The 16,630-nt window shown below is 31.5% G+C and overlaps 1 protein-coding gene across 2 annotated transcripts in view; it reads right to left on the bottom strand.

The window, feature by feature from the left end:
- LOC143246346 (rifampicin phosphotransferase-like) overlaps window positions 1-16,630 on the bottom strand; it is a 52,872-nt gene that overhangs the window by 13,183 nt on the left and 23,059 nt on the right. For both annotated transcript variants that reach the window (XM_076492908.1, XM_076492907.1), the window contains exons 17-27: window positions 16,059-16,123; window positions 15,562-15,709; window positions 14,369-14,486; window positions 13,486-13,586; window positions 10,511-10,582; window positions 8,339-8,445; window positions 6,010-6,082; window positions 2,237-2,338; window positions 1,508-1,678; window positions 1,142-1,276; window positions 740-824 (exon numbers count right to left, since the gene is read on the bottom strand). In XM_076492908.1, the coding sequence (XP_076349023.1) occupies window positions 740-824; window positions 1,142-1,276; window positions 1,508-1,678; window positions 2,237-2,338; window positions 6,010-6,082; window positions 8,339-8,445; window positions 10,511-10,582; window positions 13,486-13,586; window positions 14,369-14,486; window positions 15,562-15,709; window positions 16,059-16,123 (1,177 nt within the window). The remainder of the gene's footprint in view (window positions 1-739; window positions 825-1,141; window positions 1,277-1,507; window positions 1,679-2,236; window positions 2,339-6,009; window positions 6,083-8,338; window positions 8,446-10,510; window positions 10,583-13,485; window positions 13,587-14,368; window positions 14,487-15,561; window positions 15,710-16,058; window positions 16,124-16,630) is intronic.

Here is a 16,630-nt window from a genome sequence, read left to right as displayed (position 1 = left end):
CTCTGGTTGGATAGCTGTTATTCTTCAGACTTACAACACTAAAATCAGGGGTTTGATTCCATTTAGTGGACATAGCAAATAGCACAGTGTGGATTTCCTCTGAGAAAACACACACAAACGTAAAATTTAAAAACATGGCTTGTTAGCTGTGAAATCAAAAATTTGTATAACATGTACAACCCTCGCCTTTATATAAAACTAGATTTATCATTATTAATCTGAATACATTTGATTTTGCCATTATATTTGGCTGACAAGACTATTACCCAGCATAAACATGTAACAAATAATCTTAACCGTTCAATAACCTAATTTACTAAAAAGCTGTTGGGTGTAAATTACATAAACATTTAAACTGTCATCCATTTGTTTGTTTTGATTTGAATTTCGTGCTAGCTATCTTAAATTTAATAAAGCAAGACCAGAGGGAAGGCAGCTAGTCATCACCACCCACCGACAACTCTTGGGCTACTCTTTTACCAATGAATAGTAGGATTAACCATCACAATATAATGCCCCTACGGCTTAAAGGGCACGCATGTTTGGCGAGATAACGTTTGTTTGTTTGTTTTAAAGCAAAGCAGCATTATGTTATTTGCCATGTCCGTATCGTAAAATTGAGTCCTGAATTTTAGCGATTTAAAACTGAACTTATACATGACACACACCACACGTGAAATAGGCTAATATATTGGAAAGTACGCAGGATATAAAAGTTATCATAAAAATAGTTAATTACCTTTGTAATTATCAATTAATTGACCAAACAACAAAGTGTTTATCACCGAGGAAAATGTTGATGTAGAGACGTGCAAAAGTGCAACCTGGAATATAGTTATTTGAAAACTAACATATAATGTGAAATATAATAATACATTTTTAACGACTTATTCTATAATACTCATATTACTATCGAAAATTTGTACTGCAAAATTAGATTGTCCTTAGTTCCCAAATAAATACAATATTATATTTATGAAAAATTTGTATGTAACCTAATCTTACCTCAACCATGTTTGTAAGATGTAAAGCCAGATATTTATATAAAATTTATCATTAACATAATTTCACTCAACTATATCCATAATGTAAAATCAGATATTTCTATTTCAGATAAAATTCATCATTAACCTAACCTCACCTCAACCATGTCCGTGATATGAAAAGATAAATATTCATACAAGTTCTTTGCTGATTCCATAGATTCTGGAGGGATTCGAAACTTTAAATTTTCTTCTTTTACAGTTTTCAGTCTTTTCCCAGGGAAAATACCATCCTATGAAAAAGAAACTTAAGCAAATGTAACGCCAGTAGTTTATAATAAATAAATCACACATGTGAAAAATGTTGGATATTTTTATATCTATACGTACAACTAAAACTCAGAAGAAAAGTTATAAATACCACATATTCCCCGACACTAGATTTCTATGGTTACTAACTAGGTAAAAATTCTTTTTCCATTTAAATGACATTTTATACACACATATTTTAAGTAAACATTCACCATTAGTATATACAGTAGTGTCTTCAACTTGACTGTCTTCGGAACGTATCCAAATCGGTGGATTACTTTTTCCCTTATCTGCTCCCGTTCCTCTAGAAATCTACCAAACATAGACAACTCCCACGCTCGTGAGATCAGACTATCTTCTTCATCCATTTCCTTCATTATAGTCTAGATCCAAACACATGAAATTTGATTAAACATAATTTTAACTCCAAGGTATTTATATCAAAAGGTTTTTTATCCAAGCTGTGATTCATATAACTGTATTTTTGTTTCATTTTAAACCACATCATTTAGTTACAAGTAATGACAATAGCCAGGAATGAAAGCTACATGTCATTTCACTGGCAAGTAATCAACATGAAATGTTATTTTACAATGGCTTTGTGCATTCAAAAAAAGAGAACTCAATAGCATAATAAAGTTTAAATAAAAATGAATAACAGGTAGAAATAATTAGCAGAGCTGTATGAAATGTTTATATTTTGCAAAGTCCTGATCCAAATGAAATACTCGATTTCATGCAAAATAATTTCAACACTAAATAGGTTATGTTCATATATTTAATATATTCATAAAATAATTTCACGCACATAATGAAAAACAATTTGACCTAACAATAAAAAGGAATTTATATTTACTACTTAATTTATAAGTTGGAAAAAGGTGATTTCAACATTTTCTTGAAGTTTGTATCTGCTGTCTATTCCAATAAGATAAGCCTACCTCCTCTATCACAAAGATTCCATGGTTGTGAGAAATGGCCATATCAGATGTAAAAAGTGGAATGAAAGGATGCCACCACCCTTGTTTCTCGTTAAAATATACCTGAATAAAAGACAATATGCATTATATTAATATTTTACAAATATTACTATATAAAATGTCACAGTATTTTAAAATGTTGAAAAATACTGAAATAAACTTGCTAAATATCATTTCCTATAAAATTTCATTTCAGTTGTTACTAACATAAAACGGTAATGTCGGTCGTAATTTCTCAGTTATATTGTTAATATTCATACAATATTTGACTAATAACATAAAAAAGCCACAACTACCAATGATAGAAATGTGTATATATTTTGTTGAAATGATTAGGATTATTGTTTAATATATTAAATAGGTTAGTATATATAAAACTGTTTTTACGCAGTCTTTTAAGAGCAAGTCCCTAACCTGCAAGTTTTGTTTCATTATACTCTATACAACAATATGTTAATGAACACATTATTTGCACTGATACGAAAACATAACAAACAGAAAAGGAACACTGCATGTATGGATGCTAAGGTACTCAAGCAGGCATAACATAAATATGCACAATAAAAAAAATCAACAGTAACAGAGTACTTTAAAATATGATCGCTACTCACTTTCATCCATTTCTTTACCCAACAAGCCCAGAAAACAAAGTAAGAAACCATCACTAAAATATTAAACCAGAAAGTGACCACTAACGTCAGTTTAAACCTAAATCCATTCTGTGTTTCTTGGCAGTGCATAATGTCGTTGCTCTTTCATAATAGCTACTAGTAATTAAAAAACAAATAATTCTAGTGTAAATGATATTATCAGTTATGTTTCAAAGTTTATTTTTGTTAAGAAACATCACTTTTCTTTGTACAATACTAAGTATGGGTGAAACAGGAATTACAAGTAAATAATTAATGAACATTAGATAACTAACATGTAGAATACTTTATGCTTTCTACACTATCCAAGCAGTGTTTTTAAGAAAGCCAAAACCTATATTATGTATGAAGTGAAGGAGTAAAAAAAGAAAAGATATTACATTTTATTACACATATTCACAAAATACATTAATTTTTCCCAATCAGGACAAAATAAAGTCACAAAACAAATAATAAAAATGTTTTGTAAATGTAAATTGATGTAGGGATGGGCAGTGCCAAAAAAAATGCAAACTGGTATATATGGATGACACAGGAACAATAGATCATCCTTGCATTAAATCTTAATATTGAAAATCATGTAACATTGAAAAAATGAATATTTTCCTGTAAATATTTCTGTAGTTGAAAGATATATATTCATGACTGTTGGTATGGAGTTTGTTAATCATAATGTCAGTCACGTCAGAGTAGGCATTAAATGTAATAAATATGTCCCTAGGGAAATATATACATGTAAAAACGGCTGGTTTGGGTTGAGAACATTTTAATGTAGAGGAGCGAACAACGTTTCGACCTTCTTCGGTCATCGTCAAGTTCATAAAGAAGAGGTAACTACCCGATAGCTGACCACATGTTTGAAAGGGGTTGTGTACTTGAGTGTAAGAATGTAGAGGACGTGCTTAGATGTTTGATTATATTTATTCACATAGGTATAAAGGTGTTCCTTTGTATTGGTTTATTTCGGACTTGAGTTATTGTATAAGTAAAGCTTCTTTAAATTTTGCATGTGTTTATGTTTCTTCATTTGTTATTTGGGCGTTTTCTATGGTTAGGTTGCGTTTATTTGATTTGCAGTGTTCGGAAACGTGTGAAAAGTGACTTTGTGTTTTTTTAATCTGCTTTCCATTTTTTTACTTGTTTCTCCAATATAAAAGTCGCGGCAGTTATAACATTGTATTTTATAAACAATGTTGGTGTCGTGTTTGTCAGTGTAGTTTTTACATAGTATGGACCGGTTTTGTGCCTGGTTTTTGAATAAATTTGGTATTAACTGGAATGTCATATTTTGTTACTAGTTTTTGCAAAAAGTGTTGGTTATTTTTCTGCTGATGTCGGGAATATACGGTTTCGTGATTTTTAATTCGTGGGATATACTTACTCTTCTTAGTTGATTTTGCTTTTTGTCTAGGTGTGTGCGTATAATGTTTTCTACGGTTTGTGGAGGAAACTTATTGATGTTCATGAAGTGTGGTTTTATTTTGTCCAATTCATTGTTAATTTTATCTGGTGAACATAGTTTTATGGCTGTGTTTATTTTGTTTCTTAGTATGTTGATTTTGTTGTTTTCTTTCATGTGCCGAGTCCCAAGAAATTTATAGTCTAGTATGAGTGATTTTTCGGTGGATTCGTATTTTAAATTGGTGTATCGGTTCTTGTAAATTTTAGGTTAAGAAATGATATTTGATTGCTTTCTTCCTGTTCACATGTGAAGTTGATGTTGGGATGTATAGTGTTAATGTAATTAAAAAAAATCAAGAGTATATTCTGTAGATTTGAATCCCGCAATCGTGTCGTCTACATATCTGTACCAGAATGGTGGATGTAATGCTGATTTAACTGCTTGTGTTTCAACTTGTGTCATAAAAATGTTGGCTAGAACTGGTGATACTGGGTTGCCATGCTCAGGCCATTTGTTTGTATATAGTTGTGCCACGGCTTCTATATTGGAGAAACGAGTAGAAAAATGGAAACCAGATTTAAAGTACACAAAAAAATCAATTTAACACGTTTTCTAACACTAAATCAAATAAACGCAACCTAGAAATTTATATGTAAAAACGACTCGTTTGGGTCGAGAAAATATTTTACATAGAAGAGCGAACAACGTTTCGACCTTCTTCGGTCATCGTCAGGTTCACAAAGAAAGAGGTAACTGACCGGAAGCTGACCACATGTTTGAAAGTGGTTGTGTAACTGTGTAACTTTCAAACATGTGGTCAGCTTCCGGTCAGTTACCTCTTTCTTTGTGAACCTGACGATGACCGAAGAAGGTCGAAACGTTGTTCACTCTTCTATGTAAAATATTTTCTCAACCCAAACGAGCCGTTTTTGCATATAAATTTCTCAACAAGTGGGTTTCTCGACATCACTGATAAACGCAACCTAATCATAGAAAACACCCAAATACTAAAGAATCAAACATAAAGAAACGCAAAATTAAAGAAGCCTTACTTATACAACAACTCAAGCCCAAAATAAACAAATACAAAGGAACACCTTTATACCAATATCAATAAATGTATCCAACATCTAAGCACGCCCTCTACATTCCTACACTCAGTTACACAATCCCCTTCAAACATGTGGTCAGCTATCGGTGATCTACCTCTTTCTTTGTGAGCCTGACGATGACCGAACAAGGTCCAAACGTTGTTCTCTCCTTTACATGAAAATGTTCTCAACCCAAACCAGCCGTTTTTACATATATATTTTTCTCTACAAGTGGGTTTTATCGTCATCACAGATTATTAAGTACTTACATATAAGGAAACACCAAGTTCAGCGAAACAATCTCCTGATTATTACGGACTTCGTAACCATTTTGTAATCGTGCATGTATTATGTTACATTAAATTTTAATATTAAAAGTCATATAAGAATGAAGTACTTATAGCTGTTTCATCTTTATGTTCTTGTAAGCATGACTATCACTACTTCATTATATTTACAAAGTGTTTTTATCACTTGTAATAACAATGTAACAACCAAATTACGATAAAAACCTAAAAATTATAAAAAGTTATTTAAAATACAGAAACATAAATGAAAGACACATAGATTAAATTAAAAATGCATATTCACCATAAAAGCTGTCCTACAAAGTCTATATGCCGTTGTAATGCACAAAGGTGACGCTGCTCCAGGCAATACTTCTCTGTATGAAGAAGATAAATAAATAGAACTAATTTTACATTTCTCTTCTTTAGTTATTCATACTGAACGTATTAACAATTCTGTCTCTTAAGAAAGGTTTACTACAGTTTAATGGTGTTGATAGCGTAAGTTGTCTAAGTATATATAGTTTCAGATAAGTTTGTTTCACAACATCCGAAAGAGGAACCAAACTCAGAATGATTTCCCACTGTTAAATTTGATAAGACGTTCAATGTTATATCTTTTTAGTATTATTTTATTTTGGTATCCCCACTCGATTTATCGCAACTAAACCAGTGCTTCGAAAAAGCTAAAGAACATTTGTCATTCCAAACATTAGACCTATAATGGTTTGTTAAAGAGGTATTGCAAAACATTAAATCTAGCAATTACAGAAATACATTACCAGTGTATGTGGTTGTTGTATGAAATTAAGAAGTTGATTTTTATAATGTAATGGTATCAAAATTTCAAGCATTAAAATTATTTAAAAATACATAAAACTCAGTACACACAAGAATTTCAAATTGAAATAAACAGTTAATGTAAAAAATAAAAAGCTTAGGTGCTTAGATAAATATACATTATAGTATTATCAAACACATTTTAAATAATAAGGATCATGTATGAAAAAACTAAAAAAATCAAAGAGTTATTTAAAAAAGTTTTTCTCTAAGTAGGAAATGGAGTTTGTTACTAAAAAACAAAAAAAACAAACTCTGAATAATGTAAAGAAATATCTATATCTTGTAAACATACTGTTTATTTCAATTTAAAGTTTCTAAGGTTCAACTAGGTATTGTGTTATTGCTTACGTTCTTACTAAATAAAAATATAATTCTTTGATTGTTTTATGTCTTACTTGCATTATTTAAGTATTCAAAATGCATTTCACAGTCAATACAAACTACTGGTCTGAAATTTTCCATTGGATATTGATTTTGTAGCGAGTCAGTTAATCAGAAAACGTTCCTTCAGTGGAGTTCCTTGCACTACTGGGCTGTCATGATTCTACCCAGATAGGCTGTAAGCATAATAGCTATTGTGCCATGTAGTTTACAACTGTTTTTCCCTAGTTTATAAAAGGTAGTAAAATTTTCCCTGGAAGCTCAGGTAATTATAATACAGACATTCATTATGTATTTCAAACATATCAACTGCCCGTTTTCTTGCTACTATATGTCACAGTAAACATTGTGGAAAGTATGTAGTGATTGAATAATACATCAGATGTCTACACGAGCGAGAAGACATTGCAGGCCTTTCATGGGAATGAGGCACATGGTGGTGAGATACAGTAGTTTTTAGTTTTGAAACAAGTTAATATGCAACTGGTTTAATTCTGTACTATGATGAAGTGGTAGCCCATGCATGTGATAAATTTTCAATATGTATTGCCAAAAGCATTGACTGTTTGATCCTAAGCTATTAGGTTCAGGTTGAATATCATGAGCTGAATATGTAAAACCAACATCCGACCTAAACACTGATTGTACCATATCTATTAGAAAATTGAACCAAGTCACGTTTCAGCAACAGATGAGAATCCAAGAACAGGTGTGTCACTGGCAAAAGCTGTAAACGTGCCAAAAGCAACAGTTTGCACAACCTAATCAGAAAGGATTTATATATTGGGTAATGAGACCACCAGGGAATAGGGTTCATCAATATACGATAGTAAGTTATAATTACTTGTGCTGAACCGTCACTTACCTCAAGAATGGGTATGCATGACATTCCATACAAAGACAAACAGGTCAGGTCTCCTGACCAGGTACTTACGAATTTGTGTGATGAAACTCTTCAAACAAGTGATAAAAGGTCTTGTATGAATTGTGTAAAAACTACAGGAAAAACTGTCGAGATCCGAACACCACACCCTTAGAGTTTTATTGCAATGGAAACTACTCTTCAGGTGTATTGTTTGGGTGTACGATCATTACATAAAGCATGATTGGAAGTGACAACAATGAGTGTTTGCGTTTTCTTATAGCAAAGGCACATCGGGCTATCTGCCGAGTCCACCGAGGGAAATCGAACCCTGATTTTAGCGTTATAAATCCATAGACTCATTATTGTATTGTACCAGCTGAAGACTCATTGGAGTGTTACCAGATGGCAAGGATCAAATATTGTTTTATATAAAAAAAAAAAAACATACTTAACATCTGTTTAGGAACTAAAATTACAACTTCTTATTTCCAGAAAACAATATTTACCTAATACATATTTAAAAATAACATTCTGTATAACTTACCCCATGTTTGCTGTAGTTAAGTATTCATTTTCAGTTAACATTCCACTATCCAATCTATGCACTAGTTCATAATCAGTAGGCTTGTCTTCTGTAGTTATTGGTCGAGCCTATGGGAATGGCAGAAACAAAACTGAAACCTATTTAAAAATTATGATAAATGTTATCCATGCTAGAAGTTAAAGTCCATAATTTAGTTGTTTTTAACAACAAAAATATTTTAATGTATAGTACATGCTTCAGCAATGTAGTTCTGGTTATTATTTGCTCATCAAAGTATTTTAGGATACTAAAGGCACAATTAATATTATCCTTATTTTCTTATGAATCATCTATTTAAATTTGAGTGACTTAGTTTGTTATTAATTCTACATCGTGATTATATATGCTCGTTTGTTCTTTTGCCATAATATTTAGCAGGTAGAAAATATTAGGCTTATTCTTTATTGTCCATACTGGCATAGTATGTTAGGTAATAAACAATTATGGAAGATAGTAAAATAGATCAACTATTAGGCCGAACTAGTATTAAGAACACCCAACTTCAGTGTCTTAAAATTATTTTAAATTATATTTTTAATTACAATTATGTTATATTGAACACTTTTGTTCTAAAGTGTTATAAGTATATTAATATTCTTCTTAATTTCTTGCTAATATTCTAAATATCTTTAAGTTATCCAAAAGACCACAACATAGCAAATAAACAATTTAATAAAATATAAAATTCAATGAACTATACAAATAAATAACGTAAAAAAATAGGATGGTTACTATTGAACGGCTGCCTCCATGTGGACGGTGGTTATAATTAAGGACAGCACCACACTACTTGGAGTATACACTGCTTGTTTGTAGTTTAGCATAAAGCTGCAACCACTTCGAGTATCAAAACCTGGTTTTTAACTTAACAAGTGCACAGATATTATGCAGAGCCACTAAGAATTCATAAATGTATGGAGAAAAGCCCATGATTTGGCTATTTTGTCTGGTGCTTAAAAAGTACTCTGACATGTGACAATAACCATACAATATTATGAAGGGGTAGAATCCTAGTGTTTATAGTTGGAGGTAAAGAAGAAGCACAAACCACACACGCACACACACAGGGAGAGATTTTGTGTTAATATACTATGTAACTTATTTACAAACATAACATGTGATATAACTATATAAGCAGAATATATACCACATATTTGTAATCACTTCTATAGTTATGATCACAAATTTAATATTAATAAAGGATCATTAACATTACTTTTATTGGTTGGTTGTTTTGAATTTCGCACCAAGATACACAAGAGATATCTGTGCAACTTGTACCTAATTTAGTAGTGATTGAATAGAGCAAAGGCATTTGGTCGTAACCAACTTTTGGGCTACTTTTTACAATGAATAGCAGGATTGATCGTCATACTGTAATGTCCATACAGCTGAAGAGGTAAGCATGTTTGGTGAGATGTGGATTCAAACCTGCATTACTCAGATTGGGAGTCGAGTGCCCTAACTACCTGGCCATGCTGCGGGTACGACTAGTTACAATCAACTCTGTCAACAGACTGAATTGATATTATATTTATTTAGTGTGTGTGTGTGTGTGTGTGTGTGTGTGTGTGTGTGTGTGTGTGTGTGTGTGTGTGTGTGTGTGTGTGTGTGTTATGCAATTCGTTTATAAAAACAAAATGCCATATAACGAAAAAAGACAATATATGTATATTGAAAATACTTTCACTAAATCTATCTATAATATATTTTGCTTTGGACTGGAGGAAATATTCTAATAAGTATTTCAAGTTAGTACTATATGTTTTGTACACAGCACTTCCAATTGTCGTGTACAGTATGTTTGTGTAAGATAGCTGTCAACTAGTGTCCCCTATTCAAAAAAAATATATACATTTATTAACAATGTACATTTAAAGTTCACATTTAAAAAGTTTATGTAATTAATATTTCATTAATTTTCTACAAGCTTTTTAAAGAAAACTTTGAATTTCATTGTAAAAGTCATTCGAATTTATAAGCTGATGCCATAAGAAAGTCAGCTCGCTTCTTCTGTGTTGATATTTGGGTATACGAGGTTTTGAATACCCAGGAGGGTCAGGTGAACGAGACCTCTTCCTCCAACGAAGGTTAGCTGCAAGAAACATTTGTGAAATCAAGTTTTGCGCTCACCTGTAGGAGAAAAATTTTGCCTTCACTGATTGCCCATTCAATGTCACGTGCAGACCCAAATGCTGACTCCACCTAGATATAAATAAAAGTGATATTAGACACCAAATTTAAAAAAAATAATCTTTCTCAAAACAGTGATTCAAACTTACTTACAACTATAATAATCATTTTTGAGTTATTTAAAAAGAAAGTTGTCAACTTATCGCTTTAAAAGATAATAGATTACACTATATCACTTAATATTTGAAGATTTCAGTTTAACAGCAAATAGCTTACAATTATGTTATAATTTACTTACAAAAATAACCACTTATTTTTCTACTATTAGTTCGACACTGAACTGCAATAATATTCTTAAGTGATTTAATATTTTCGCAAGTTGGCATGAAAGTGCGAAATAAAAGAGTCCACCGAGGGGAATCGAACCCCTGATTTTTATCGTTGTAAATCCCTAGACATACTGCTGTACCAGTGGGGGACATAGTCCTCAATAAATAATATAAAGTATATATTCTAAATAAAATCACCAAAACACAAACAATGCTAATTTTGAATTTTCAAAATAACTTTTCAATTTGGATGTACAAGTAGTTGAAGTTTTAATGCTGAATGAAGTCTTTTTATACTTTTTCTAATAATGTGTAACTGATTCATCTGATGGAAAACGAACGTCTTATAATACATTTTAAAAACACGGTAATACATAAAAATCTTTAATATAGGTGTTTCAGAATTCCCTTAAATTTCACCATCAACGTTAATACCTGAACACGATTATTTCATAATATTCAAAATACAAAACACAACATTAGCATTGAGAGAGTTTTCGTATTTCAACGGAAGTTTAGAAAAAACAAATTCAAACAGCAGCAATATAATGGGATGTGCAGCATACACCTTTAATTAATAACATTGTCAAGAGAAACTACTATAGAAAAAGGCTTAAGCATAAACACTACATCTTTAAGATAATTGTAGCAACACAAAATTGCTGAGAATCCAGATATGATTACATTAAGGACAAAATAAAGGAGTTTATTAAAGAATGCTTCTTCAGTGTCAGCGATTATTCAACACTAATAATAACAAAGAGTTCATAACCTGTGGTTCTGGGGTCGAAGTAATACAAACTGGTATTAAATAGAAAGTACGTTGATAATGAAACTTATTCAAAATCACTCACAAATAATAAATCATGGTGGAACTCAAATCGATCACATTACAAGAATAATAATACACAAGTTTAACAATGCTCTGTAGTTGGTGTATCCAATTGAAAACCTAATAATGAGTCCTGTGGTGACAAACTCTAATAAAAAAATATTTGCAAGGGTCAGACCTAAAACGTTATTCCATTTGCACTCCATCTGTTTGATCATAAAGTTGACCATTAAAAATAAAGTGACTGTGTTTCAACACCAATTTAATTAAGAATATATTCGAATTATATTATTTTTTAATTAAAAGTTAGTGCAGAGAATTTTGTAGAAAATAAATGTTTAATTATTTTAATTGTTTCCTCAAGTATAAGGTCAGTAAATAAAGACTAAATATCAAAGCTAAACATAACAGATTTGTCTGCATTAGGAAATTTCGGTGTCAGTTGAGCAAATGAATAAAGAATATTTAACAGTAAATTGGTTTTTAGTCAATACGCTTAATGTAGGTACAGGTTATTTAGTAAGTTTGTAAGCGTGGGAACCAAGAGGGGACAGAATAGGTCTGAAGAATAGACCATATTTGTGTATTTTTGGTAAGTCACATATAAAACCAGCACAGAAACCTGTCGGAAACATTTCTCTGAAAGTGGTGTCAGAGATGAGTTTACAATTTGTTAAGTGTCCGAGAGTCGGTTACAAAGTTTCCTCACGTTAGAGATTCCGCTTAATCCAATCATTATCGAGGGTTTAAATTTTGTTCTCTCGTTTAAAGTGTCTTCCATTTCAAAGACACAATCAGATTGTTTACAATGATGGCACCTATACCTTTATCTGACCAGATAACAACAACGTTTAGGTTACTGGCAAGTTCTTTTAAGTCAGAAAACTTAACCTGTGTAATGGAAGAAAAGATCATTTGAGGGGTTGAAGGTATATTTATATAACTGTGGTAGCTGTAAAGCTAACCATATTGAAAAGAAAAAACTACTTCTCAACTTCAAATACCTATACGTGAGCACATGGGAATTTCACAAAGATGCGGTTTATAAGCTAACTTATCCACCTACATTTTGTATCCAATTTCATGGTAGGAATAACAACCATCCCATACTCCCAGAAACTTTAAAAATTTCGCGAGGAGCTCTTTATTAAAGAAGTCTTCCCATTTTCAAAGATCACCCAACACTAAATAACAACATCAATTCCTTGTTGTCATTAATGTAATTAATTCCAGATGTCAAGCTTTTTGTTTGACATTTGTTATTTTAAAAGATAATGTTTATCCTTATATTTAAGCCTTTCTCTATACTAGTTTATCTTAACAACACTATTTATTAAACATGTACGCCTCACGATTTATCATACATTCCATTGTATTGTCACCATTTAAATATGTTTTCTCTAAATTTCTGATTGAATATGAAAACTCACTTAAAGCCGATGTGTTTTGCAATTTGAAAATCATAAATTTTAAGATATTAATGGTGATAATAGAATTTAAGGAATTTCTGAAATGTTCAGTTTAAAAGATGTTTATTGTTATTACTGCGTTTTTTAACGGTTATTATAATGTGAGAAAATGCATTTACCTGTCATATCATTTAAGGCAGTGGTTCCCAACCAGGAGTGCGAGATAGCATTCCAGGGAGTGCGATATAACATTTGTTTTGGCCACCTTTACCTTTATTCTTAAATAAATAATTACTGTGAGGGGTGTGAGAACATATTAATTTTTTTTAGGGGTGCGGGTCATAAAAACGGTTGAGAACCACTGATTTAAGATATTCGTTTGTTAATGCCTAATATTAAACTCACCAAGATACCAACTTTACCAAGTGACTCCATTTCTTCCTTTGAAAGACACCAAGCACGTGATACTTGCTCATTTACTGTCTCTTCCTTAGTTCCACCCTCCTCTGAACATAAATTACAAACCTGTAAGCTTAAGAAAACTATAAATTTTCACTACTGAAAGAAGAGAGACTTTACGTAATATTTAATATGATGTTGGTTGAGATAATCAATATTACAGCTGACTAAAACAGTTTAGTTTCAACAACTTTCATTTGTAGTTCAGCCAATTGAGATGATAATTGAAAGAGATCATATCTCAGTTATTTTTATTTTGTATATCTTCTAGCCAGATAAACAATTGTATCCTGTACATCCATATTCAACATTCATAATTTATTCTCGATCCTATTTTATAGTGCATAACACTTTAAATTACATAACGGAAGAACAAAGCATTTTCTATAAATATAAGTTGATCACTGCCGTGCGTAACCTCAATAACGAAGGTACATCTAGTTCAATTTTTGTTAATAGACATCCCGGAAGACAAGTGTACAGTTAAACTTTCATATATTCATTCAGCAACAATCGCTACTTTTATAACATAGAGCAAACTTCTCAGTTTAAAACTTCACAACCAAAACCCTAACATACACTGTTAAAGAATATGACGTGTATTGATCATCACTTGAAAAGAAGAAATTAAAGAAGTAAAATGGAGATATTCCTTACCCTAGATATCAAGAAATAAACTTTAAATTTACCGTTATAATGTAATATACAAAATATATATAATATTTTATATAAATAAATTATTTCTTGTTTAAAATTGTGCATTTTACTTTTTTCTGTAATAATGCTGGAATATTAACTTAAAACCACACAAACCTAGAAGCAGACAAACCTGTCATTTTGAATATCTTCTCTTTCTTTCCCAGGATTTGCTCATGCACACAGACGTCACCTTTGGAAGATTTCCGTAACGTATATGTATCGGGCTCTGAAGTTGCCGAAACCACTGACTAATGAAAAATATAAGAAAACATAATACATATTTTTCTCTTCAAAAGACAGTAAGTAGAAATAAAATAAATTACAAAATACGAGTACAACATCTTTTTTATTTGGAAAATTAAATGACATATTTGTGCTTCATATCACATACATTAATCTGTATTACTTCTACCAAACAAAAAATAATTACAGGTTTTAGTAAATATACTGAATATTTCATAGTATTAAACATTTTGCTCAATTATTTATTGTTTTAGTAAATGAAGAATAAAAGCCAATTTCCATATAGAATTCAGCGTTTTTCTTTGTTTAAGTAAAATATAACAAGTTTTTAGAAAATTATCTTCGAATATATGGAACATTTAAGAACTTAACACAGTGACACAGGAAAAAGGAATTTCTCTTTGAGACCTTTACTTCAATAATACACGAAAACAGACTTTCAAATTAGAAAAATGAAAAGGCTTTGACAATCATGTAGTACCTTAACGATTACTCATTAGAACGATATTTAAAATGTCGAAAACACACTTCTTTTTATTTATACCAGTTATCCCAAGACCTTTTCAAATATAGTTCACAGAATTACAAATACATACAGAAATCTAAGAAGTTCTAAAGCAATGAAGATTAAAAACAACGTAAAATTACCAACCAAAATTTTTGTTTTTTTTTAAAGAGAACTGAGGTTTTTAATGAATAATAGCTTTATTTGAGTTCGTATATCACCAAGTTTTTTTCCCCATTTTACTGTGATGTCAAGAATATCGTTGTCTTACACAAGATAGTACTCACTCCCTTCATCATGCTTCATCTCTGTTGTGAAAGTTTGTATCAACTAACCTCCACTTGTCCAATGAAGATCTTCGATGCAAGTTTAAATGTGTTCACCAAATAACTATTCACAGATGAAGGATTTTCAAAACTGCCATGCTGATCTTTCTTTACAACCAAAAGTTACTCAATATGCTATTATATCTTACTGAAATAATAAATTTGATTTTATCTTTAACACCTTACTAAAATTAGGTCATTTTCAATTCACTAAAGAGTGCTAGAAGAAAGGGAGATTATTTACATTACCTCTCCCAATCCGTAGTTAGCAGAGACTGAGATGTAAGACGGATGTCCTGTGATGGGATGTGCAGTAAACATCACCCCAGCCACTTGGGATGGCACCATCTCTTGGATCACCAATGCTATACGAGGGTCCACTGGTTGTCCATTTTGCCTACAAGAAACAACGTTTCAGTTTCTTTCTTTACTCTTTTCTTACATGTAAAGCTATAAAATGTTATATATATATATGCTGGGTCCACTGAAAGGTTCAGATCCGAAATTTTATGGTTGTAACCCTTCCCAGTTATACTGCTTATCCACCAAAAGGATCTTATCAATTATGCACAAAACTAAGGTTACACAGGAAAGCCTAATCATATTTGATTTTTTTTAATGCACTCACCAAAACTTACAGGAAGTTTCTGAAGACAGCGTATTACATTTTCCCCTATTTTTGTGAACATTTTAAAAGTAACATTTACATAATAAAATGTTATGATGGAAACTACTGAGGTACGTACCTGCGATATTGCACCGAATTAAATGCCACAGAGGAGGCCCAACATCGACAAATAGCTGTGTAAACCTATAGAAGTAATATACGTTGCTTTTTCAGGTAGCTGACGAAATGAAGAAGTACTACAATCATTTAAAACCTGACGGTAATGTGATTAAATCATATTTCGTTAATTTTTGTTGATTTTAAGTCTGATTGTGAAGCAACATTGCAAGACATGTGAAACATAAAAATTACATCAGACATTTTATTGTTGATTTGTGAAAAAAAAATCATACAACAAGCATAAAATGTATGCTAAATACAAATGTGTTAGAGTTGGTGGAACACAAGTATGTGACAAACTATAAAATATCAGTTGTTGATATTTTTGTAATACTAGTAGCATTACCCAGCGTTGCCCAGGTTTTCAAAAGAAAACCTACTAGCTCTTCTGCTGGCAGGGGCATAGATCCTGGGGAGGTGGGGGATACCTCACCCCTTCATTTTAGGTGCGGGGTATGGTGCATATAATCATCCCCCCTACAGTTTGGTCTGTTGAATTGTTTTATTGCATCACAGGCCTACAAACTGTGC

This window comes from Tachypleus tridentatus, chromosome 3, assembly GCF_004210375.1.
Source record: "Tachypleus tridentatus isolate NWPU-2018 chromosome 3, ASM421037v1, whole genome shotgun sequence".
NCBI lineage: Eukaryota > Metazoa > Arthropoda > Merostomata > Xiphosura > Limulidae > Tachypleus > Tachypleus tridentatus.
This window is presented reverse-complemented; position numbering and strand designations above follow the sequence as displayed.